The sequence below is a fragment of the Penicillium solitum genome, assembly GCF_028829755.1.
Source record: "Penicillium solitum strain IBT 25940 chromosome Unknown utg000001l_segment0_segment0, whole genome shotgun sequence".
Lineage (NCBI taxonomy): Eukaryota > Fungi > Ascomycota > Eurotiomycetes > Eurotiales > Aspergillaceae > Penicillium > Penicillium solitum.
This window is the reverse complement of record NW_027072121.1, coordinates 5,807,164-5,832,088: the sequence shown is the minus strand read 5'-3', so window position 1 is coordinate 5,832,088 and position 24,925 is coordinate 5,807,164. Positions and strand designations below refer to the sequence as shown.

The 24,925-nt window shown below is 49.5% G+C and overlaps 9 protein-coding genes across 9 annotated transcripts; 1 reads left to right on the top strand and 8 right to left on the bottom strand.

Moving 5' to 3' along the window:
- Window positions 1-479: 479 nt before the first annotated feature.
- N7455_002211 (putative dynactin Arp1 p62 subunit RO2) lies at window positions 480-2,435 on the bottom strand (the record flags this gene model as incomplete). The annotated part of the gene is made up of 2 exons (XM_040951996.2): window positions 480-1,992; window positions 2,053-2,435. 2 exons carry the CDS (start codon window positions 2,433-2,435, stop codon window positions 480-482), a joined length of 1,896 nt encoding a protein of 631 aa, XP_040818161.2.
- A 486-nt stretch (window positions 2,436-2,921) lies between these two features.
- Window positions 2,922-4,095, top strand: N7455_002210 (uncharacterized protein; the record flags this gene model as incomplete). Its single annotated transcript, XM_040951683.2, has 2 exons — window positions 2,922-3,161; window positions 3,253-4,095. The coding sequence occupies exons 1-2, from the start codon at window positions 2,934-2,936 to the stop codon at window positions 4,093-4,095; spliced, it is 1,071 nt and encodes a 356-aa protein (XP_040817788.2). The 5' UTR covers window positions 2,922-2,933.
- Window positions 4,096-4,223: 128 nt separating this feature from the next.
- On the bottom strand, window positions 4,224-5,268 carry N7455_002209 (actin-related protein 2/3 complex subunit 5 family protein). Its single transcript, XM_040950958.2, has 2 exons — window positions 4,610-5,268; window positions 4,224-4,525 (listed from the first exon to the last, which is right to left on the bottom strand). Exons 1-2 carry the CDS (start codon window positions 4,966-4,968, stop codon window positions 4,303-4,305), a joined length of 582 nt encoding a protein of 193 aa, XP_040817708.1. The 5' UTR covers window positions 4,969-5,268; the 3' UTR covers window positions 4,224-4,302.
- Window positions 5,269-5,596: 328 nt separating this feature from the next.
- pmcB (putative calcium-translocating P-type ATPase(PMCA-type)) lies at window positions 5,597-9,432 on the bottom strand (the record flags this gene model as incomplete). The annotated part of the gene is made up of 5 exons (XM_040951590.2): window positions 5,597-6,389; window positions 6,455-7,877; window positions 7,938-8,083; window positions 8,142-8,572; window positions 8,626-9,432. The coding sequence occupies 5 exons, from the start codon at window positions 9,430-9,432 to the stop codon at window positions 5,597-5,599; spliced, it is 3,600 nt and encodes a 1,199-aa protein (XP_040818270.2).
- Window positions 9,433-11,983: 2,551 nt separating this feature from the next.
- N7455_002207 (uncharacterized protein) lies at window positions 11,984-13,618 on the bottom strand (the record flags this gene model as incomplete). The annotated part of the gene is made up of 1 exon (XM_040951180.2): window positions 11,984-13,618. One exon carries the CDS (start codon window positions 13,616-13,618, stop codon window positions 11,984-11,986), a length of 1,635 nt encoding a protein of 544 aa, XP_040817635.2.
- A 1,672-nt stretch (window positions 13,619-15,290) lies between these two features.
- eb1 (microtubule-binding protein BIM1) lies at window positions 15,291-16,439 on the bottom strand (the record flags this gene model as incomplete). The annotated part of the gene is made up of 6 exons (XM_040951694.2): window positions 15,291-15,353; window positions 15,417-15,901; window positions 15,967-16,044; window positions 16,138-16,172; window positions 16,277-16,348; window positions 16,426-16,439. 6 exons carry the CDS (start codon window positions 16,437-16,439, stop codon window positions 15,291-15,293), a joined length of 747 nt encoding a protein of 248 aa, XP_040818545.1.
- Window positions 16,440-17,306: 867 nt separating this feature from the next.
- N7455_002205 (F-box/WD repeat-containing protein) lies at window positions 17,307-19,546 on the bottom strand (the record flags this gene model as incomplete). Its single annotated transcript, XM_040951323.2, has 3 exons — window positions 17,307-18,288; window positions 18,339-18,681; window positions 18,763-19,546. 3 exons carry the CDS (start codon window positions 19,544-19,546, stop codon window positions 17,307-17,309), a joined length of 2,109 nt encoding a protein of 702 aa, XP_040818356.2.
- A 937-nt stretch (window positions 19,547-20,483) lies between these two features.
- Window positions 20,484-21,797, bottom strand: N7455_002204 (NAD(P)-dependent alcohol dehydrogenase; the record flags this gene model as incomplete). The annotated part of the gene is made up of 5 exons (XM_040952031.2): window positions 20,484-21,361; window positions 21,420-21,461; window positions 21,518-21,577; window positions 21,631-21,658; window positions 21,723-21,797. The coding sequence occupies 5 exons, from the start codon at window positions 21,795-21,797 to the stop codon at window positions 20,484-20,486; spliced, it is 1,083 nt and encodes a 360-aa protein (XP_040818126.1).
- A 1,462-nt stretch (window positions 21,798-23,259) lies between these two features.
- Window positions 23,260-24,626, bottom strand: N7455_002203 (uncharacterized protein; the record flags this gene model as incomplete). Its single annotated transcript, XM_040951796.2, has 3 exons — window positions 23,260-23,496; window positions 23,570-23,828; window positions 23,887-24,626. The coding sequence occupies 3 exons, from the start codon at window positions 24,624-24,626 to the stop codon at window positions 23,260-23,262; spliced, it is 1,236 nt and encodes a 411-aa protein (XP_040817624.2).
- Between the last annotated feature and the right edge of the window lie 299 nt (window positions 24,627-24,925).

The following is a 24,925-nucleotide window of genomic DNA, read 5'->3' as shown; positions in this document are numbered from 1 at the left end:
GGTTTTTTCTCTTTTCTTTTTTTGCCCCCAGTCACTGGTTGCATTGGTTTTTGTATCCGGTGTGAGCTCTGGGTGAGGCGATGGAGTTGAGTTCTCTCTCTATCTCCCGATCTAATGAAGGTGGGATGGAATATCTGATAGTATTCCAATTCAACAATTCCGACTTTTCATTACTTTTTCTTTAGATGGTTTTGTCTGGCTGGGATTGGGATCTAGCCTTCTTGTAGATTATAGGATTGATTGCCCGTGGATGTCCAGATATAATTGTTGAATATATCTCCATGGTTAAGTCAAGTAGCCCACATTTTACTGTTATGTTTACCTGGCAGTATGAAATCGAAAGCTCGCTGGACAATAAATAGTATGTGGATGCTTCTATGAACGGGAAAAAAAAAACAAGTACACTCGGGGTATGAAAGGCATAAAACGCAAACCACTCGACGCGAATATGAACAAGACGATGACAATCCCCTATTTGTCTACAACGAAGCCTGAATTCTCCCCACACCAAGCACCATCCAATAAGCCAGCTCCCTGGTAACCTTATCGTCAGGCTTAGATCCCTTCCCAACATTCTGCTGATCAAGCTGCGCATCCGCATCCCAATCCATATGTACGAAGACCGGAATCTCCAGCACATCCTCATCCTGCTTAGAAGCCGCAACCGCCAATACATCCTCGTCATTAGTCTCGGTATTGGGATTGCCATCACCGCCTTCAGCACTACTCCCTGGCAACGTACCAGGGACAACCTCCAACACGACGGTCGTCCAGTTCCGGCCCTTATCCCACACCTTGCCTGCCTCGGGGACTCCGCGTAGAACAGCGGAGCGAGAGTCACTCGTTAAAGGCGCAGAGGCACCCTGCAATGCCTCGTCCCAGACATCGCTGTTCGCGCCGATCTCGAACTGCGGAGAGAGAACTGTGACTTTCGTTGCAACGTGGCCTGGGGTTACGGGAGGTGTGGCGAGGGTGATGCGGACGGGGTCGAACATGTGATTTTTTAGGGTAAGAAGGACGTGGATTGGGCGCAGGGGTGGGAGGGAGTTGAGGTCGGAGGTTGGGGCCATAGCTGGGAGCGCTGACGAGGAAGAGGGGGCTAGAGGGCGGAGGGTTGGGAGGGGGATGTAGCTGAGGGCAATGAGGCGAATGCGGAAGCGCGTAGATTGCGGCTTGCTCTCGGGCTTCACGAGGATGTGCTTGCAGGACTTGCAGCGCTTGGCTCGCTTGGTGCGGAGGAGGACTGGCAGTGGGAGGAGATCGTCGACGAAGCGGGCGTCCGGTGATTGGGTTGCGCGCTGGTCTATCGAGGCCATACCATCCCAGCCACATTCTGGAGACTGGAGTCGTGCAATCATGCCCATCTCGTTGTTTTCTAGGGCGACCTGAAGGCCCTCGCTTGCAGCCAGGGCCTCGCGCATAACAGGTGGCTTGGATTTGGGCTTCTTGTTGCCGCCATATAGCCCGCTTAGGCGCGACGAGGATGTGTAGAGTGACATGAGCCGGTTTAAGGCGCCGGGCGATGAGAACCCGAATTCTGAGCTAAGATGGTCATTTGGCGAGTTTGATGTCTCGGCGATCTGTGTACGGTAAAAGTTTTTCAGGGCTGCGAACCGGGCATCCGTGCCCATTGGAGGTGCAGCCGGGTCTTCTTTTGGCGCAGCTTGCTCTCCATCATGCTCACGCGCATTGGATTGCTCGTCAGCCGAGGCGAAGCTAGACAATGGATGTTTCAGATCTCCGAAAGTGCGAGAAGCTTGCCTCGAGCGGTCGTGAGCAGCCGGGGGAGTGGAATCTGTCATCTTTTGCAGTTGACTACGGATATTTGTCGGCTTATCAAATTTGATGCCAATGTCTAGCGTAGTCCAAAGACAGTATCCGCAAGACAACACCCACGGGCCCTGTTGGGGCCCGTTTCCTGTAGCATTCTCAATGGTACTCACAGCTAGCGGAGCTGTACAAACGGGACAATTGAAGCAATTCCGGCCACACCTATAGGTATGCGCATGTTAGCGGATACTTGAACAACCATTCACGCCCTCTAGTACATACCGATTACCATCACTCCGCACCATACTGCTCGGCGTTTCGAACAAGCAGCTAGGACAATACCAACTCACAATCTCCTCCGTAATACATCGGGGGCATTTGATCTGGTGGCACTCCTCGCAGTAGAGAAGCTGTTCAGGCGGATACAGCGAGAAGTTGGACCGCGGAGAGCGGGGATCAAAGGTTTGCTCCTCGTCCTCATCCTCTTCTTGTTGTTCCTCTTTTGCTGACAACTTCTTGTCTTGGTCTGTCTCCGCCCGCTCGGATGGTGGTTTCTGCGGCGATTTCTGCGGGGACTCCCTTGACCTCCGCTTCCTGGCTGGGTCAGGGACCGGGGTGTCGGCACAGGGACATGATATATAGGTATATGGGAAAGGACGCGACATGTTGATATGGAGGGCGAGCGAGAAGTTTCGAGGCGTGTACTTGGATCAAATCATGCTTCGTCTCTGTGGGGGCCGAGAGCTGAATAGCGTGATGGAGTAAACAGGTTGTTGGACAGCAGATTCGTAGCTATAGAATAACTTGTCTTTTGAGTGAAGATATCTTAATTTTCAGGATCCCGGCCTTGTTGCGCCTAATCAGAGACCCTGAGGAGCGTATTGGCACGTGGGGACTTATTCGAGCAGGGGTCGCAATGGCTCTGCCACGCTCAATGCACTATGCACAAGATGAACAATATGCACAACGGTAAAATTAAAAGTGATACCGAGTCTAGTGTCTCGAAAACACTAATTGCAAGAAGTCCACGGTCTGCGGAGAGGGAGCTCTTCCGCATCAACAATCGACGTCAGATCCCGCCATTTTCTGCCCACCATTGCCGCAAAACCATGGACTTGCATGCTTGAGGGTTTAGAATCCTCCATACCCATTCTACAGCCACAATGATACCTCTACAGACATTTCGTGCTAGCCTCTCAAGGCGATGCTTTACCCCAACAACTACTATCCGAAAATATGCCAGCCAAACGCCCGGTAACCCAATGCTCGAGGTCTTCAACCGCAAAGTCAAGCACCTCCAAAAAGATCGGGCAGCCCGGAATGTCGAAGAGAGTCGGAATGTCGACTACCTGAAAGATGAAGTAGCGATGCGGCTATGTGAGCGCTTACTGGTAAGCCCTTGAACGAATCAAGCACAGAAAAAAAAGTGCAAAGTAGAAAAAAGACACATCCACTAACAAGAGCTTCTCTCGCCGTGAATAGGACATTAAACGTGACTTCCCAAACGTCCTAGATCTAGGCGCAAACAGTTGCAACATCGCCCGAGCTCTCACATCCCCCAATATCGACTCGGTCATGCCGGAAGGAACCATCACACCACCACTATCAAAAAAGATCTCGAGGCTGACATGCGTGGAGACATCGCGCGCGCTGCTCCACCGCGACGAAGACGACCCGTTTAACAAGGAGATCAACATCCAGCGGGATGTAATTCCGGACTTGGAGACGTTGCCGTACGCACCGAACAGCTTCGACGCTGTGCTCTCATCGCTCTCGATCCACTGGATCAACGACCTGCCCGCGCTCCTAGAACAGGTGAACACAATTCTGAAGCCCGATGCGCCGTTTATCGCGGCCATGTTTGGTGGCGATACGTTGTACGAGCTGCGTGGGTCGCTGCAGCTGGCTGATATGGAGCGACGCGGTGGTGTGAGTCCGCATGTGTCACCTCTGGCGGATGTCAAGGATATCGGAAGCTTGTTGGGCCGTACTGGGTTCAAGATGCTTACTGTTGATGTTGAAGATATTGTGGTCGAGTTCCCAGATACCTTTGCGCTCATGCAGGATTTGCAGGCGATGGGTGAGGGTAATGCAATCATGAACCGTGACTCGGCACCGCTTTCGCGGGATGTCTTGCTGGCTAATGAGGCTATATATCGTTCCCTGCATATGGAGGAAGGTGCGCGTGGTATCCCAGCCACGTTCCGATTGATCTATATGATTGGATGGAAGGAAGGCGAGGGCCAGTCGCAGCCGTTGCAGCGTGGCAGCGGTGATATTAACCTCAAGGACATCCTTGAGGGTGGTGACCTTGATAAACCATGAAGAATGGAAACAAAAGGGCAAAGAGAAAGAGCCCAACATTTTGTCACAGTATAATAATGTAAAACTACGCTTAAAGCGACACCGGAGAGATATCATCCACAGATGTATGGAATGCAAACCAAGCCTCTACCAAGAAGACGAGAACAAAAAAACAGTCAGAATGTAAATCATAAGAAACGAACCTCCATCCGATGCTGTTTTCTCCGCTCAAACTGTTCTACGATCAGTCATGACCCGCACAATCGACCCAGTACCAGCAATCTCCACAAGTCTCTCGTGCCAGCTGAGCAAAACGCTCATTTGCTGACCACCACCACCTTCACCCAAGTTGCGAGCCTGGATCTGCGAGAAGCCCGTATCCTGAGGCGAAACCGACTTCTTCGGCGACTGGGCACCGCTACCAGGAGCAGCCGAGGACATTCCCTTGTACCTGTAATAAATCAATCAGCAATCAAATCCACGACTTTCCACCAGATAATTCCTCTCCTGGCAATGAAATAGTAGTCCCACGTACAGGTATTTCATCAAGCAATCGGCCCGCTCAGCCCCGCCATCCCCGCTGCACACACCCTCCAGAATGCGGGTCATCTCGCCCTGGCGGATACCCTGCAGCACATCGATGACGGTAGCAAGATGCACCTCCTTGGCGCGGTCGTCGCCGCCCAGCGGCGCCGTGTCGAGGACAGTCCGCAGAGCACCCTCTGGGTCACCGCCGCGCAGCATCTGGCGCACCTGTGTCGCGGCATTGGCGGCGTCACTAGCGCTTGCGGCTTGGGGGAGTGTGGCGGGGAGGAGAGATTCCATGGGGAAGTTGGCCGAGGACTCGGGGTCCAAGGCGTCAATGTTGATGGTGCGGTAGTTGATTTGCGACATGGTGGCGGTTGGGGTTTGACTGAGCGCGGAAATATAGTGAAAATAGGTCTTGATCAAGTTGTTGGCCAAGCCTGTCGAGTGATTTTGGTGTTGAGGGAGCTTTGTGAGGAGCTGCCTGTTGGTCCGTTTGGTATATCGGTGCGGTGGGCGGAAGCGGGGAGATTAGTGACGTGGGAACGTCTCCGAGTGGTATGAGATCCAATGGGGATAGAATAAAAGATCAGAGTATGTTTGATAGAGACAGAGATCAGATTAACTGATCACAGATAAATGACAAGGTGAGTCGACAGGGTAATGCGGAGTCAATTGGGGAGTCCACGGGAGATGGAGCTGGGCACTTGGTAGACGGGGGCGTTGTGGCCTGAGGCAGAAATATCCTAACTTGAACCCAGTTGTCTGGAGGCTCTTGGTCTTTAGTGTTGAGTATTCTATGTAAATATGCTACTCGATTGCTCCGGATTTTCCATGTAGAGAGAAGTAAATTTTCATAAATAATGCAGAAGTGGTTTTTTTGGTGGGGATATATACACATCTTCTATCGAACCTAGTTCTTTATATACAAATAGCATAACAATAAAATATCAAACAGCCAGCCAAATACCAAAAAACACCAACGCTAAAATGAAAACTAAGGAGAGGTCGTAATTGTAATAGGAGGAACCACGACATGAGGAGGCGTGGTAGGACGCTCAGGAGAGGGCTTTTGCTTGCTCGGTTCAAGGCTCTCAGGAGCTTGTTCGGAATCATCAGAGTCTGTGGGCTGTGCGTTCAACTCGACTTTGTCTTCTGACTTCCCCTTGTTGATGACACGGCGAGTGAAACGCTTCACAGGCCTAAAGAAGGACCTGATACCACGACCAATTACCTTGAACCCCTTGGAAAGCGGGCGCAAAACAACAGCCATGCCGCCAACAACGGCGTTGAAAACAAGCCCAAAGTGGTAGTCTGGGATAAGTCGGAGGACGATAGCCCAGGGTAAGCAAGCAATAGAACAGATAATACACACACCCCAGAGGGTGCCGCTCAAGCGAGTCACGTTGAATGCCTGGCCGCCAACGTAGACGATCATGACCTGACCGCCGATCATGATGGCGTTGATTCCTAGGAACCAGTAGTTGCGGAACATGCCTTCGAAGATATTGAACTTGTTATCGAGACGGCGGTTGTTGAATTCGTTGAAGATCTGCATCCACACGAACGTGTTGAACACCACGGTGGCGAGCTGCTTCGCACGCAGCTCGGGTTCGGAGCTGAGATGGGCACCGAGGAGCTTGTCGCCTGCGAAATAAAGCATGAATGTGATGGCTAGCTGGTATATAGCTTGGCCGAGGATCATCTTCCACATAGTCAAGGTGAAGAGGGAGGCGTGTTTGGGGACAGGCTTGCGGTCGAGAATTTGTTCAGTCGGGGCATCCGTAGCTCTGTTTTTCCAAAACGTTAGTAAAAAGTCCAAGCAAAATATGAAAGAGCGAGGAGGATAACTTACAAGGCGAGAGCGGCAAAGGTGTCCATAATAAGGTTCACCCAGAGCAGCTGCACAGCTGTCAAAACACTAGTGTTATCACTGCTGTAAACAGATGACACGAAGGTGAGTATCACGGCCGTGATATTGACCGTGACCTGGAATTGCAAAAACTTGGCAACGGCGTCATTGACAGCTCGTCCCCAGGAGATCGCCGTGATAATGGACTTGAAATTATCATCCAGGAGAATAATCGAACTCGCCTCCTTAGCGACCTCAGTACCAGCAATACCCATGGAGAAGCCAACATCTGCAGTCCGCAAAGCCGGACCGTCATTAGTACCATCACCTGTGACAGCGACCGTTTCACCGAGAGCCTTGAGCCGTTCGACCAAGATCCGCTTGTCATCGGGAGATGATCGTGCCAGCACTTGCAGGCGCGGAACCACTTCGTCCATCTCCGCGTTTGTGAGTTGGCGGAACTTAGGACCTTCCATGACCAATCCACCTTCCGTCTTAATTCCACAAGAAGTTGCAATAGCAGTGGCGGTGGCAACGTTGTCACCAGTCACCATCTTGACCTGGACGCCTGCCGAGTGGCATTTACGAATGGCTGACGGGACTTCAGGGCGAAGAGGGTCTTGGATACCCACAACTCCGACCCAGGTCATATCATGGAAGAAATCCTCAAAGTTCGCCGAAGCATCTTCAGAATGTTTAGCTTCTGTTGGGGGCCAGGTTGCGAAATCCTTGTAGACCATGCCAATCGTCCGAAGAGACTTGTGAGCATAATTGTCAATGATCTCCAGGAGGTTCTTCTTCTGTGCCTCAGAAAGATGCTCCACATCGGGTCTCTCTTTGGACATATCAATGTTGACAATTTCCGAGGTGCAGACGCCGACCATCAACTCGGACGCTCCCTTGACAAGCAGTCGGTAGCCAACACCAGGAACGCGGTAAACAACACCCATGCACTTCCTGGCGGAGTCGAAAGGAATCAATTGGACAATCTCAGTGGAGCCACGCTCCGAGACGAGATCCATGCCCATATAATCCCGGGCCAACTGAAGCATCGCCACTTCAGTCTTGCTACCGACAAAATCAATGGAGCCGTCTTTTTCCTGTTCAAAGGCAGTCGAGTTCAAAGCGATGCTCTTGATGATCAAATCCTTGATGGGAGGTGATAATTTCTGGGAAGCCTCGGAAGTAGTCATTGAACCCTTCACATCTTCGTCTTCGGTTCTCTGGCTGAAGTCTTGATCCGAGCCCCAGGTTCCGGCCACAACAGTCATTTTATTCTGTGTTAATGTACCAGTTTTATCAGAGCAGATAACTGTGGCATTGCCCATTGTCTCGCATGCGCGAAGGACACGGACGAGGTTGTTCTCCTTAACCATTCTGGTAGTAGCAAAGGCCAAAGCCAGTGTTACTGCCAATGGAAGACCCTCTAGCAAAGAACATGAATGTTAGTACAGTTCAAATAATTGTGCGAAACATCAGCGCTTACCTGGAATAGCGACTACAATAACTGTGACAGCAACAATAAGAATATCCACAAACTCTTTGCCTTTCATAGCACCGTTCTTTTCCGGGTGATTAGGAAGGTCGGCTACAAATCGGAAGAGCAAAACGAAGAACAGGATACCAGCAGCTCTGTAAATTCTCATCAGTAACCTGTCACAAAAGCAGGAAGTAAGGAACGTCAACTCACGCTGTACCCAGATATCCAATCCAATCCGCCAGCTTACCCAGCTTGACCTGAAGCGGCGTTGGGTCATTAGGGGTTTGCAGCGACAGCAGTATCCGTCCATAGGTAGAATAAGGCCCAACACTGGTAACAACATAAGTTCCCACACCTTCGAGGACCTTGCTACCAGAGATCAGGAACGGGTCGAGCTTCTTGGTTGCCTTGCCGCCGACAATTTGCTGCCAGACTTCATGACCGGGTGTCTTTTTCATTTGATCCGACTCGCCGGTGGCGGAAGACTCATCGCACTTCACGCCGTAGCCTGAAACTAGAATGCCATCCGCGGGGATGGAATCGCCTGCTTCGAGATGGAGGATGTCGCCGACCATTATATCGTAGATTGAAACCATGTCGGTTTTGCCTGAGCGGGTTACTTTGACTTCGCGATCATCGTTCTGTTGGGATGTTAGCTGTGTTGACTCTCCGGATTGCTAGGGGGAAGACTTACCCTTTTGTTAAGTTTAGCAAATTGTCTCTCTTTTTGCCAGTCGTTCGCAGCTGTGACCACTGTGACAATCAAAATAGCCACGCAGATGGCGACACCTTCCACCCAGTCGACGCCTGAGCCTTCTGACACGGTCTCGTATATCCCCAGGGATAGTGAGACCACGGCGGCGATAGTCAACAATATAATAATTTTGTCGTTATAAGCAGCCCAGAATAATTTCAGGAATCCGGTCGATTTCCGAGCGGGTAGTTTGTTCCGACTGAAGACACGAATACGGTCTTCGAAGGGTGAGCCATTACCAGATGACACCGGCGCCGGCGCCGAAGTGACAGGGGTTGATGGAGATTTCCCAGTAGATGTGTGTTGTGCCGCAGGTGCCACATCCTGGAACTCGACCTTGCCCTCCAGACACGCTTCATCTATTGACAAACCAGCATTTAAATCTGTTCGCAGACCGCGCTCCAGACCCTGCAATCCACCAAGAGCATGGAATGCAGCCAAGGACTTCGGGTTCTGCATTTTGTTTAGTTGACCCGGAGAAAACGCAAACCGATTATCCTCCACTTGGAAATCAGTTTCATTCCGGGGATCCGGTTTCAATGCATCCGCCAGCGAAACATCGTCGTATATATCTTTGGAAGTATGGGCCGGGTCTACTTCGGAGTTCGCCCGCGAACGAACCATAGTATCTGCAGAAGAAGCGAATGAGTCCGCCCGCGGACGCAAAGTATCGCCATCGATCGACTGTGACGGTCGATGCGAGGCATTGTGGACCATCAGACGGGCTGGGTCTGGATTCCACGCCATATCAGGTGAGGTAGGTGAAGTCGGGCTGTGGTTTAGATCTGTAGGACCTGACCATGCGGAAGAGGCTGTGGATATAGATCGCTGCATGAGAAAAAAAAAGAAAATGGGATCATCAGCGAAAGAGTTCAGGCGTGTATAGGATGGGCTTGGGTGACCAACCTCTCTGCCCGAAAAATCTGTCACTATAACAGGACTCAATAGTGAGCCCTGATGGGAGGGGTCATTGTTTGAAGACATGGAGTGCAGATCGCACGGGGCTCCGAAAAGATTATGCAAATCAAATTAAAAAGGAGCTCATGCAGAGGTTCATGTAATACGCTCTGATCTCAAGAGATTGTCTCATGTGTCGTCGGGGTTGCGAGACCTTGTTATCTTTTTTTCCCCCTCTCAATGGGGCTGTGTATCCTAGGATGCCCAGATATGCCGAGAGGATTTAGTGTCAATTTTCTGGCAATCCGCAACGAGGGTTTTAACAAATAATGCCAAGTATAAGAGGAATATATTATCTCCACTTGAGAGAATTGGAGCGATCGAAAAAAGTAAAATATACTCTCCAAGTGGTGCCAGAATGTGACACTTATTACCCCGGGAACAAAACACAGCCCCCTTTCCAAGGTTGCAAGCGGCAATCTTTGTCAGTTAGTAACGGGGGGACACCTACGGAGCTCCGTATGTGATGTGATGTAGGAGTTGTATCAAGTTATTGAACAAGGCGAAGTCTCATAGGCATACCCCCAAAAAGCTGAGGAATGTAAGCGCCGGGCTTCTTTTTCTCAAACTCTAGCCCCGTTTTCTTCATGTCTATGCTACATGCATAGTTAAATTCTGAGATCAGCGGTTGTGGAATAGCGCTACGCCAAGTTCAGGTATCCAATGCGAGGGCGTTACGATCAAATTGGGTTTGTCATAGTGGATTAGGCCGATTGCTGCGCCTCGCGGAAGACCCAATCATTGGGGCATATTTTCACCTCGACTTATTGTGTTTGTATTGGCATTATTGTTTGACCATGGGCATGGGCGCAAGTAAGGAGGCAAAGACGAGTCCCTTTGCATCATGGGGCTTGATCGTGTGTATTCTAGGTTGTTGAGGATGGGGTAGGTGTCCACTTCAAGAGCGGCTAGACTGTACGCATCATGAGCACGCGGCATCACTGTCCGAACCTATCAAGGCACACGACAGAAATGATTCGATTTCGTAAGCCACTAAGCTGCATGGAGTACACTGTACTTCATGGTAACTTGATGATGGGGTTTCCGGGTGAAAGGAGGCGTGGAGGACAGGGATGGACGATCTCCATGTGGCGTGTTTGTGGCGGTGCGTCAAAAATGTGGCGGTGCGGCTGATACTATAACGGGAGGCTCATGGGCTCAAGTATGACCTAGGAGGCAAGAAATATCACCAGCTTGATGATGGAAGGGCAGTGCAATAGGTGGCAATGATACTGGGCGAGTTCACTCCAAGAAAAGGCTACCACAAGGCTCTTGAGTAGCTAGGCAAGCTCTCGTACTCGTACACAACATCTAGGAAACCGACAGTGGCTGTAAAAGGAAATACAGCCCAAATATGGTCTCAGGACGCGTAAGTGTAGATAAGGTTAAGAAGAGGGTAATGTTTAAAGCCTCATTTGACACGAGGTTTGAAGAGTACTTGCGCCTGCGCCTGCGCCTGCTTCCAAATGTAAGCCGTCAAAGCTGGGGCTCCCCTTTGACGATCCGACAGTCGACGAGCGTTTTCTTTGGAAGCACCTAGTTTTGCACGCATGAGGAAACTCGTCTCTTTCGACTCGTCAGACATTTAGAAAGGAATATTTAATCCAACTGCAGCAAGTTAGTCTCAGACGGCAACACGACGGAAGTCTCATGTCAGATGAAGTAGTCCTACAAGAAATGACATTGGTCTGCAATAATATTAATCTCATCGGTCCTGCCACGTGGTCAGCATGCATAGCCATACAGTGGGATTGTGTTACACGGCTGGTGAGCACCTGGGCAACCTCGGAAGTTCTGCTGCATGTGCCATCTATATGTAGTAAGAGTCCAAAATGTAGGTGACTTCTCTGCCAGGAGCCATCTATACGTATGGAAAATGTATAACGTTTCATATATGAAGCTCGATAACTTTCGATTACACTTGAGTAGCCGAGCTGACACTGTTCAGGCCTTGACTCATACACCTAGTCATACGAAGAGAGCGAAGTAATACAACATATCCACAATGATGCAAACATTAAAAGTTAAGTGGGAAGATAGTGAAGAGAAACTAATTTGAACAAGAAGTAAGAGAAAAATAGGAGCAGAAGAAAGAAAAGAGGAAGAAGGGGGGTATCAATAGTGAAAAGAAGAATATAACAACAAAATGACAATGAAAGACAGGAAATGCGTTTTTACAACAGCACAAAGAGCTAGAATCGAACAGAAAATAATAACAAAAAAAAAAAAAAAAAGGCACGATCGGGGACAAGCCCCGGAGTCCGATGTCACAGAGGGCTTGCGCCCCCACCCATCACTTCATCTCCATCATTTCACATGTCCCACATTGCAACATGGCCAATCACTGATCAATCACCTCAGTGAACCGACTGCTTCGACTCCCATCGAAACTATGTAAACTGCGGCCGAGCGCATCCGGCCGCGGCGGTGCAAAGGGCACTGCACTCTGGGGTTGCGCAACTGGGTGGGCCGGTGTGACAGTGATGGGAGTGGCAACGTTGACCGAGTTGGAGATAGGGAGGTGGACGAGGTTGGGCCGTGTCGGTGGGGTGGGCTCCTCAACCTCACGGGTGAAGTTTGAGTCCAGGGGACTGCCAAATTGGGAGGTAGGGGGCGGAGCATAGAAGGAGGGTGATCCAATTGGTCCGGTTGCTGGGGAGGTGGCAGGGAAACCCGGTGCGGTGGGAGAATCGCCGTCCAGTCCGCCGCCATATCCGTCTCCACCGTGAGTAAAGACGGGAGGAAGCTTTCTGCCGGAAATCTTTTGGAACCCGCGCTCGCTGGGGGCAGAGTCGGTGGTGCTTCCAGAGCGGGCTGTTGCCGTTGACTGGCGCCAGCGCTTCATGAATGCGGGGGCGAGGTATGAGGCTGTGAAGAGAGGATCGTTACTTTCGCGTCGTTCGACAATTTCTCTAGACCCAGCCGCTGCTCCAGCCCCGGCTGCTGCGTCACCTAACATTGCTGGACGTCCTGTTTTCCCCATAAATAGTCCTCGACGGCGGAGGTAATAAAATAGAAGAAGAATGATGAGAGCGACACCCGCAACTGATCCTACTACACCGCCCACAATTTTAGGTGTGTTAGGATTGGTTGTCGAACCTTGCCCCGAGGCATGCGTCTCACTTGCAGTTGGCGCAGTTCCAGCACCAGTTGTTGAGACAGTTGACTCAGAGCCTCCATATACATCTGACGAAGAGGTTGCATAGTTTGTGCTGGAAGTCGAGCTCGTCGAGGAACTGGAACTGGAGCTGGAGGTGGAGCTGGAGCCAGATGTAGAACCGGAATATGACCAGTGATTGTGCGCCTGGGATGATGTTGTCGTAGCAGAGGGCGTAGAGCTAGAATGAGTAATGAGGCGAGTCGAAGTCCATGCAGGCGAAGTGATGACTGTAGCTGACGCAGATCTTGATGCTGACGGAAGTCCACTGGAGTTTGTGGAGGTGGTCAAAGAAGTTTGAGTGGAGTTCGTGAAGCTGCTTGCAAGTGACGTCTCGGGTAGTGGCAACGCTGTCGGCGAGGTCAATAGCCCTAAATCTATAGAGACACTCGCAGCCGCAGTCGCACTCGCAATCGCACTCGCAGTCAAGCCGTCCGAGCTCGGTAGAGTGTCAGTGGCGTACGCAGAATCCGATATCGTCATCGGAAAGTCGGTAGCAGTCGACTGAAGGGGGGTCTGTGAGCTAGCATCGACTATCTGCAATACAGTCTCGATACTAGTCGGGTCGGCGGAGGTCGTCTCGTCCCGCTTTTCGAGCAGTGAATCAGATTCGTTCATGCCATGTTCAAGACACAGAGAGATTTTCGAGTCGCAATCTTCATCCGGAAGTATATCAGTAGCGGGGAGCATGGGGGTTTGGAATGGACCACCCTCAAGTAAATCGGAGTCCACATTTTGTTCATCGTGCTCGGCTTCCCGGCGGCGCCTGGCGCTAATTAGATTGCCGATGCGCGAGTGACGGTGATGACCATGAACCATGTTGACAATTTTCCCATACACGTCCACGTCAATTGCCAATCACATGCAATGAGATATAATGAGATATCACGACAAAGTAGCAAAACAAAGTATGTATGATCCTCACAGAGGTTGAGCTTCGCAGTATTGCGAAGAATGGGGTCGATAAGGTTAATGTAAACGAAAGAAAAAAAATAAGAAAAAAAAACACGTTCTAGCGTGCGCACAGTTGGTGTGGAAAGATTGATAGATCGTCCGAGGAAAAGAATGACCCGGGTGACAGTATTGAATGAATGGATGTTGGCAGAAGCGTAGCCAAACGTTGCGATCAACAATCAGAGCGTAGCATGAATAGCAGCTCACGAATATGGTGATATAGGGCGCACAGTTACGTGGAGAGAATGGCAATCGTACAAACGACTAAGCGGAGTTAGTATGGATTTTATTGCATTGGAGCACATTGCAGCCCCGCCATGTAAGCAAACAGATCGAGGACTTCGAACGAATTGATACCAACACATACCTGGAGTAAAAGAGTGACGAAAAAAGTGGGATGAAAGAAAGAGAGTCCAGTCTCATGTCCTAATCCATTGTGTTTTGGATATCTGGGACCAAAAGGAGAAATATAGAGTGTTTAATAGGTCGAGGCAGCAGGCATGTCAGACGGAAGAACTTTGAGGGCAGTCTGGTCACACTGGCACAATTCTCAGTTGTCCAGAGGGGAGGAAATGTACATGAAATTGCAAAGCCCAAAAAAAAGAGACCAGAAAGACAACCAAAAAGACCCCAAAGCGATGAAAAAAGCAAGACACACGAAAGAGAAGAAGCGAAACGGGAAAATGATGGAAAAGACCCAGACTGGACCAAACAATCCCCTATCGAGGCCTAGTCTATGCGACCCGTGTTAGTGACGAACTAGGCTCGGGGCCCGACAGATCTTTTTCTTTTTTCTTTTTTCTTTTTCTTTTTATTCTTTCTGATTTCAGGGTGAAAAAGATATCTGCAATGGAATTATGATAGTCTTCTTTTTTTTTCCTCCATAGAATACAAAGAGAGGGAAAAAAAAAAATAACAAAAGCCACCTGGGCAGTTCTCAACGCAGGTACGGCCAGGTACAGCCAGGTACCGCAAGATCAACGAATAAAAAGTTGACAGGACCCGGATGAGGTTCTGGCCAAGCTAACTAGTCGATTTTGGGATTAGGGTACCATGCAGGTTTAATTATCATCTTTAGCGTATTGACGGAGTACATAATGGACATATAAATATACCTATGTACTTAGGCAAGGGACAAATGGTTACATGCATAAATAATTTACTAGGTACGGAGTACGGAGTAGAAGGATATCTTGACAGGTTTGTGTTTATGTTGTTCATTCATCCTGAAAATATTAAATCGGTTGTGTGTTACTCCACCTAATTCTAATTCCACTATCCGAAGTACGTTGTCCTCCGTACTAACGGCGAATCATTTGCCGATCTCATTCTCCATAAACCTATTTTAAGCCCAAGTGTCAGACCACTGTCTCTGTCTCTGTCTCTGTTTCTGGAAAAATAAGATGTATGCATTGGACTCCATATCTACGTGCTCGTCTTATTTGACACCAATAGAAAGAAGACAAGAAAGAATAAAAGACGCGGGGGTATTAGTAACGGGTCTTTCCTCCTCTCGGGCCCAGAACTCATTTTTCGCTTAGAAAGTCTCGAGCTCATCGGCCGGAACCTCCTCTCCTTCGGCGGGGATCTCGAAGCCGTCCTAATGGGGGGCGCATAAGCGTCAGTTGGGGGAATCTTCAGCGAATAGGTCAAGGGAACGGACCTCGGTCGAGTATAGAATGCCTTGGATGTGCTTAACAAGCGTGTCTTCCTCCTTCTCAAGCTCGGGGTCGGCTTCAATGGCACTCTGGAGCAGCAGTTCAATATCGCGCAACTTGGCAAAGTAGAAGTCCCGCTCCTTCTCTAGTCCTGCGATCGCTTCCTTTTGTGTCGAGATCTCCTGTTGCAGGGCAGCGGTGGCCGCTCCACTGGCCGCGGTGGCAACCCGGGGACGGACGGCACCAGTTGTCGGGGTCACTCCACGGCGTGCGCTGCCAGCAGACGGGGCGCGCGAAGCAGGGCCTCCACCAACGGAGGCAGGCGCGCCGGAGGCCTTGCGCCGGCCGACGGAGTCGTATTCACCACCGGGATAGTGCTGATCCCAGTATTTCTTAACCCACTGGAGGAACTCAAGGTTGTCCTGCATGCGGCACTTTGTGAGGGACTGGACGGGGATGGGCTTGTTGACCGAATGACGGGCGAAGACATCTGGGTGATGGAATATGTTAAAAAAAAGGGGATCGTTGACCGGTTTGGAATCCGCCTTCACATACTCTGAAGAACCTTGAAGTTCTGGAGGTAAGCATATTCAGTGTTCACATTGAACTTGACCCGGGACATGGGAACATCCACTGAGCAAAGAGACCAGTCAGTCAATATGTCCCACAACCTGATACGGAACCGCCCGTCTCTCAATTATTGCGCAAGTCGTAGTGATTACATACTGAAAATTGAATCGAACACCTGGCAAAGCGCAGCACTATAGAGAGACAAGATAAGAGGTTAGCCTATCTGATCTATACAAAAACAAAGTTCGCCCCGCGGGCCGTTGAAAGTCGGGGAGAGAATATTGATCAACCATACCCAGTTCCACACTGCTCAATCTTGGTAAGGTTCAGCTGAAGCAGGTTGTTAAGCCATGCCAGCAGTTCCTGTCTGAAATCATAAATCGATCGGCGGTCAGCAAGGCCATATTGGTCGCGAGATGGCGGGGAATAGGAGAAAAGCCGAACCTGGATTCACCCATGATGGTGGGGTAGAATGATTATCAATCGAAACGCTAAAGCGAAAAATGAGACTGGTATAAGCGCTAAGCGGAAAGAGAGCTGGATGAAGATATTACACCGCAAGACCAGGACTTCTTGTCAGTCTCTGCTTGTGTGGTTGATGGGAAACAGCAGAGGGATTGTTTTGATGCTAAATCCCACGGATCACACTGGCGCTAACCCACTTTTTCTGGCGAATCACAGATGGATTAGTTAATCAATGTCTTGGTGCCTGAGGTGTCATGGTCTACCTGAGGTATCATATCGTAGACCTGAGATATTACCTCGGCGCATGAAACTATTACATCGTCGAGTGAGGTACAATTACATCGCAACAGGTCAAATCTCATATGTCATATCTCCCATCATGACCTTAGCTAAGGACATCAAGTTGTCGCCTCATGCATCGCTACTTAACCGATTGACCGCCATCTCTACCGCCTTCCCCGCTGCCATATTTAACACATTTGACCAGCAGAAATGGTCGATCTATTGTGATCTTGTACGGAGTAACTACTCCGTAGGTAGCTGCTTTATCACCTCAGGCGACGACCTAACCCTCAAGACGTTGGGAATTTAGGCTATGCTAACGATATAGGATATGCGATAATACATGCTACATATGTAGGTATATAGTTTTACACTGGTGTGATGTAGATGTATAAATATAACAAAGAGCAAGAATGTATTTTGCCAATATTCCAGCCTGATCCAATTTGTACCCAAGACGAAAAACCTCATATCCAACTCCCACTAGCAATGTATAATAATAATGACCAAGCAAACCCAAATGGGAAGAAGCAACGCTGAGAAGAAGAACAAGCCATATATAAACAAATGCAAATAGATCACTCCTCCAACAGGTCGATCCCGTCTAGACCATATCCAAAGTCTATAATGACAGCCCGGGAGTCTTGGCTCGTCGCAACAATGCGTCTATAATCGGACTGCACGCTCAACATCCAGCTTGTGGTCCAGCCAGGGAAGTTGATGGACAGGTCACCCGTATCACGGTCGAACACCTTGACGCTCATATCATAGCTACCGCTAATGATGCGCTTATTTGCACTGTCGAGATGCAAAGATCGGATGAGGCCCGTATGCCCATGAAGCTCGTTGACGAGCTCGCCAGTGTTGGCATCGAATTGATAGATTATACGGTCGTTGCCGCCAGTGAGGATGGTCCGGCCATCGTCACTGAATTCGACACATGCGAGGCCACGGTCTTTGCTGGTGAACTCTTTGACGCATTGGCCTGAGATCACGTTCCACATCTTGGCAACGCCGTCACCGCTAGCTGACACGATAAGGTCACCACGTAGCTGCACAGCATTCACTGGCCCTTGGTGACCGTTGAGCTGCCTCAAAAGCCCACCGGTATTTCGGTCCCACACACAGATGGTGGTATCCTTGGAGCATGAGACGATGTACCGGTCATCAAAGCATACATCAAGCACACCGGCTTGATGACCGGAAAGACGACGAATTGGTCGGTAGTCGTCCTTGATGTCATACACGATACAGGTAAAGTCCGAAGATCCTGTCACCATGATCTCCTCATCAAACTGCAGGCACAGGATTGATGCGCTGTGGTATATCGATGTTTCCTCCAATGGTGCCGTGATTTCCGTCGTCTCATCCAGCGTGGGCCACGGCGGGGTAATAGTGACAAACGGAGAAGTCCCTGTGGCCTGGGCGGTTGGATTGTTCACTGGACCACGACGGAAAGTCCTGGCCGCGGGTGGTCCAATAATTTTCTTGCATGACCACGGATAGTGCGCGTCCCACACACGAACCGTCCGATCACGGGAGCCAGTAATGATTTTGTTCCTGTAAACTGGTTAGCACTGCACGGCATCAATGGATCAATGTTAACTTACTCGTCAAATTGAGAGCAATAGACGCTGTCCTCGTGACCTTGAAGATAAATGGCTGCAGCCTTGCCAGCCGCCCAGCGCTGATCGAGAGCGCGCCGAACAAGGAACTTCTTCTTCCAGTCCTGGTTCGGGATTGACTTCCCTAAGCCAGATGATAGCTTCAACTTGGAGGCCGTCTCGCTTGCTGGCCGTCGACCATATGCATTGCGGAATACGTGCCTCCAAACATGAGAAGAGGACGCACCGAACCAGGTGCGAGACACGAGCTCCACGTTCATGAGGGAATCGGGGTCCAAATATGACAGGATGTGGGATGTAATCTCGGCCGGAAGCAGAGCCACAGGATCTAAAAAACAAACACACAAAAGTTAGCAAAACAGGCGCGCTGCCCATCGGGGGGGGGGGGGGGGGGGGGGTTCATCCTTACCGAGTCGCATAATGGCTAGCAAATCGGTGTCCGACACATCCGACCGATCGCGAAGGTCAATACAAATACCGCTCTCTGAGTCCTGCGGAACTCTCAGATCGAGCATCTTATTCTCCAGTTCTACCTTAGCCATCCGCGCAGCCTCCATCTGTTCATTTTGCGCTGCGGCTGCGGCGCGCGCCGCTGCACCTGCGGATTTGTGATTCGGCAGAACTGGAGGTGCCTGCCCACGGCCCGGAATGGGGGCCGGAATCGAGGCGGTGGGGGCATAGAAACTATGCAGGGCAGACACACTATTCAAAGAAGGGCGCCGATTGACGCTATAGCCTTGGTGCCAGTATGGTTTTGTTGATCGGACATCCCAGCTGCCGGAGGCCACGCGCTTATGGTTTGCATGGCTCGAAACATGGTGATAGTAACGGTCTTCATCGTCAACAGCCAATTTGACGTGCTCGGTGAGAGGAGCCGTTTGCTTGGAAGGCTTGTTGCGAAGACTGACGGATAGACGGCGGCCGAGAGCGACTAAACCATCCACAGGATGCTTCAAACTCGAGAAGCTTTTGGCACCACGGCGCCGCGGAGTTGCGTTCGGAAATGGGTCTATCTCTTCCACGACCGGTGCGTGGTCATCCTGGCATATTTCCATCAGGTATGGCTCCTCCCATGTATCCAAAGCCAGCTCTTTTGACATCGGGGCAGCATGACCTGCAGTGCGTGGGCGTGGACGAAACGACAACGAGGGGCTTCGCCTTGTGGAGGTGGCGTTGGTCTCTCGTGGCAACATGATTGAAGTTGGTGTATCGAGGGAAAATTAAACAATAATTGGATAAATCTGAATATATGTGACGGCGGTTGTTGGGACAAAGAATGACAAGGCTTTTTGTGAGTCTGGTCTATTTATCGTTTGTGGACCGATGTGACGTTTTGGTCTTGTGGGTTCTGTGAGATAAGTCTAACAACGTGTATAGATCAACGACCGTTCGCGAACTCCAAGGACCCAAGAGAATGAAAAAAGATAGAAAGAGATATGGAGATTAATGAATGAATTATAGACAGAGAGAGAACAACAAAAGAAAAAAAAATTGAAGGAGCAAGGAGAGATAAAAAAAAGGGCGGAAGAATTCCAGAAAGCAGAACGAATGGGTCTGAGTTATCGGGCGGTGAATTGAGGAGGAGTGATTGGTTCGACCATAAAGTTACCAAGTAGTCACTGGTACTAATCTCATCGTAGTAATATAATATAAAAACCAAGTATCGAATACTTCTAAAGTACTGGCTCCTGCATGGGTTAGAATTTTAAGGGCGTTGGGAGGCAAATCCGGGGGGAAACACCCGTGGAAAGTGCGGAGTAACTGTGACATGGATCATCAGCTTAAATTCACTGCGGATGTAAGTACCGTGTACACCCTGGTCTCCTCCGGTGGCGATCAGGGTTTTGGACTTTTCTGGAAACAGGCTCCGAGACTAATATTAGTTAGTTAGTACAGTCCAACCTGAAAGGGGTCTTTGTACTCCGTATACTTCTTTCAATGTTGCATATGAGAAAATCAATACTATTGTTGGACAAATAATAGATTTCAATGTCTCTAGAAAACTTCTTCGATATTGAATAAACACCCCTAAGCCCCCAACCCCCAACCCCCGCCAGCCTTCTACCCCCTCCGTGGTTTTGTATATTGACACCGACTATGTACATAATTCTCAATACTGAACATCTATCTTCATCCAAAGATCTTCTCATATCCGGTCAGAGTGAACCGGTAGTGAACATCACCCTTCTTCATGCGTAGCATGGCCTCCTTGAGTCCCTCCTCTCCAATGGCAATCTCCTCCACCCAGCCCTTAAGACCCCGATCCGCAGCCAGCTGCAACATATCAAGCATCTCCCGACGGCTACCCAGGTGACTGGCACCGATGAGAACACCGTTAGAGATCAAGTTCTGAGCCTTAATAACCTGACCCTCCTCTTCAGGAAGACCAACACTGATCCAGCGCCCATGAACATCCATCATGGACAGATAGCGCGCAAGATCGAAACCCTCGGAAGAGTTAGCGCAGTTGATAATCAAATCAAACGAGTACAGGTGATCCTTCTCCCATCCCTCCTCGGCAGTAGCAATGTAACCATCAGCACCGAGCTTAAGAGCATCCGCCTCCTTAGCACGAGAGCGCGAAATAGCCCACGTCTCCGCACCCAGCGCCTTGGCAAACATGATTCCAAAGTGGCCAATACCACCCAGTCCAACGATTCCAACCTTCTTGCCAGGACCAGCGCCATTGCGCACCAAGGGCGAGTAAGCCGTTAGTCCGGCGCACAGCATCGGAGCAACCGAGTTGGTCTCCAGTGCGTCCGGAATCGGGAACACCCAGTGCTCGTGTGTCCGCACGTGCGATGAGTATCCGCCCTGGCTGACGATGCCACTGTCGGCCCACTTCGAGCCGTAGGTGTCCATAGGTTCAACCTGGCAGTATGTCTCGTTGTCGTTGCGGCACTGCTTGCACTTGCCGCAGGAGTAGGACTGCGCGCCGACGCCAACGCGCTCGCCTTCCTTAATCAGAGTGACCTTAGGTCCGACACGGATTGCCCGACCGACGATCTCTAGGATGGTCATTAGCATAAGACAGTAGCCTTTTTTTCTTTGTTTTTCAATGCGTACCGTGACCCACACACAGAGGGAACTTCTGATCACCCCATCCTCCTATATGTATACATTAGTTGGTGTTTCTGCTTGATATTTCAACGGGATTACCATACCGCTGATAGTGTGCACATCACTGCCGCAAATTCCACAAGCCTCAATCTTGATGTCGACATCTACATTCGGTTAGAATCAGAATAAGCATAGTAGCACTGACAGCCCAACTTACCATAATCGCCGAAAGGCTTCAGCTTGAACTAATCATCACAGGCAATCTAGATAAGCGCATATTCTAACCAGCGGACGGAAAAGAGCACATACGTGACGCTTGTGGAACTGGGTGAAGCTGTTAGGTCCATCGACCTGGAAGCCCTCAGCTTCTTCGGGGTAAGGCATTGTGATAAGAATGAGCGATTGGTCTGAAGAAGTCTTTTTCAATGACTATTCCTTGGGATACAGCAAAGCAGTGTATACGATGGAACCAAAAAAAATAAGATAAGAAAAGTAGAAACCAGAAAACAAGCGGGGTGGAGGGTGTATATCAACGCCACGAAATTTCAGACCCTACGAGCGGGGATCGCAAAAGATTCCCAATTCTTCCTACGCGGGATATAATCTCCAAATCCATCGTGACTACGGCATACAGCTGTTTCCCTTCCAGTCGGACATTGTCCCGTGGACCCGCTCGACCGGGTAAACTGACAACTGAGAGGAATCAGAGCACAGGACTCGTGGGTCAATATCGCCCGAGAGACGAATCAACACGATGAAAAGAACCAAGTGGTCTGGGCAGCGTGGGGTGGTTGTTGTATTTAGTGGGGTAGAATTCTAATAACATCCCATACTACGTAGCTGATAACGCTAGGTCCCGAGGTCGTCCAGTGGACGGGTTCTCGCATCAACTCCGATTTAGAGGTTTTTCCACCTATGAGCGTGCAAGGAGAAATTATATCCCGGATTGACATTATCAACGATAAGAAGTGGGATGATATAGGGCTTGGGTTTAGGGCTTGAGCTTTACATGGGTGTGGTCACGGTAAAAGACGGAACGTCGGCCACGGTTAAGTACGGAAACAAACACCATCACCTGAGCTCAATGTACTGCGAGAGGAGATCGGTGATTGTGTGCTCCAAATCCATAAATTTCCACCCAAAGGCAAGCTCGACTTCTCTTCGCCCAGGGAAGTAACACGTTTCGAGTCGCTTTGAAGTCGTTCAGCAAAGTTCTTCTGGATAATCCCTGGGATATCCTCCCACCCCCCGGGAGTACTGGCAATGAAACTACGACATCCCCCGGCTTCAACGATGTTTGCATGATGCAATGACTACGAACATCCACAATAGCATGGGTTATCTGGGGAAGGGGGATTTGATGTCTTGGACGATCGTGCTGAGTGCCAGTTTGTTGCTGGTCTTTCTGCCTTGGTGATTATGCCTTGCAGCCTTTTAATTTTGGTGTCAAAAACAACCCAGAGCACCCTGAGACCAAAGTTGCGTAGTTACGTATACTCATTGAGGGTGTAAGCAGCAGATGTTGTACTCACAATCGGAGGGCAAATACACATCGTCTTTACTACTACAAATGATTTTATTACCAAGGGTAACCAAGTAGTTCTGCAAGTTTAAGGAATTTTCATCTGGTAAAGCCTATATACTAGTCTGTACGGGGGTGCGAGACTCACCAAAGCCCTAGTAAAGTCGATGTAGACAAAGAATCGCCCCACAAATCAATATCTAATGCCCCGTTAGAGACGCCAAGGGAAAGCTTAGCCATATAAATGAGCCATTCAAAGCTAAACTAGTACAGCAAAGCTAGATAAAGGCTCCCCATATACCCATAATTGCTGTTGCCTTAGGGCTAAGCGATAGTGGTGAGATGATGGCAAAGAGGCCACGCCCAACGAAGCAGTGTGTGCATCATGTCGTAGTACTTCTTCTTGTCAATCTGACCCATGTAACCATCCAAAGTTGACGAGCTGACGTCGGTGAATTCTTTAAAATTCAAAACTGGGGTAAATTGAACTTGAAATCTACCATCAAAGTAACCGTATAGTACACGGGCACAGCATCTTTGGTCGAACACTATTATCATAGTCTGTAGAGCTCACAGGTTATCAGTAAGACATTTCTTTACTCAAGGGATGGAGTTAGGAGTGGTCAAGACTTACTGGGAAAACTTCATTCAACATGTGGACATCATCTGGCTCAATTCCCTTGGTAAGCGATTCTAATTGATGGAGCATGCCTCTCAGTCCCCAGCTAACCAAGGCAATGAGCTCAGCGGTCGAGGGGCGGTCATGACCACATAATGTCACATCTACCAGAGCCCATGCATGGCATTTGTGTGGGTGATCTAGCTCCATTGACCTGGCGATACTGATTCCATGTGTCTTGTCTGGGAGGTCGAGATCGTATAGAGTTTGAGTCCTAGGTGAAATTGATCAGTTTAAATAACACAGTTTCGGAATAGCCGTGTGCCACTTACCAGTAGACTAACCAGTCATCAGTTTTGTAATTGCGGATGTTCAGGTCCAAAGCCTTCGCAATCACCATCTCATGGTAACCACCGGCTTCCTTGTCATTTTTCTCGCTTTCGCGTTCGTCACTTTTCTCGTGACTTTCATCACTTGGTTTGCGAGTCCTGTTACCGCTGTCGTCATCATCTTCGTCACTCTCATCCTGTTTTTCGGGGTTCACACTTTCCCCTTCTTTGTCCTTGCTGACTTCTTTATCATCCATGTTGTCCTTTTTATCGCTCACTTTGTCATATTTAGTTTTATCAAGGTGACCCAACTCCTGGACAGTAGGATCCTCATTATGCTCTTTTTCTTCGCTTCTCGTTTCATCCAGCTCGTAAGGCCAAAATTCCGGAATACTCCAGTCCTGGTAGTCCATAAACACACGCCGAAGTAGATAGTTCGCACGGAAAGTTCCTTTTCCGAAGTTTCCTCTTTGAGATAGAAACCAATCCCAGTCTGAGTCTGGACGTATCTTCTCTACCTTCGGTGTGTTTGTTCGTGGCATGAAATAGCGTATCACAGAAGGCGAAGTTATACCGGAATTAATGTCCAGATGATTAAGGTCAATCCGGAGAAGCTTTAGACGCTGCTGTGGGATGAAGGGGGTTGTTATTTCTTTCATGGAGACAAGAATTTGCTCGAGTCTCTCGCATCTTAGTATAAAATACCAAGTTTGGAGGATCGTATTTATTGGGATATCGTGCATTTTGGTTGACTGCGAGAGGCAGAGAAGCTGAACAATCAATATATATGGCAGTATCCCACATGAGGGGTTGGAATATTCGGTGGCTAATAATAATAAGAAGAAGAACAGTGTATGTATAGTTCCCATATTTAGGTGGTTGAGAAAAAGAACTCCGGGAGGTGAATGTATATAGGGCTTCGAGGTTGATTTAATCTACTAAGTTTTAATCAGACGCCCGTCCATTTCCTTAAATGCTAGCGCTGGATGCTGAACTGTTCCAGTGGACGTATTCCGCCGTGGAATTAGGTATAAGCTTGGAA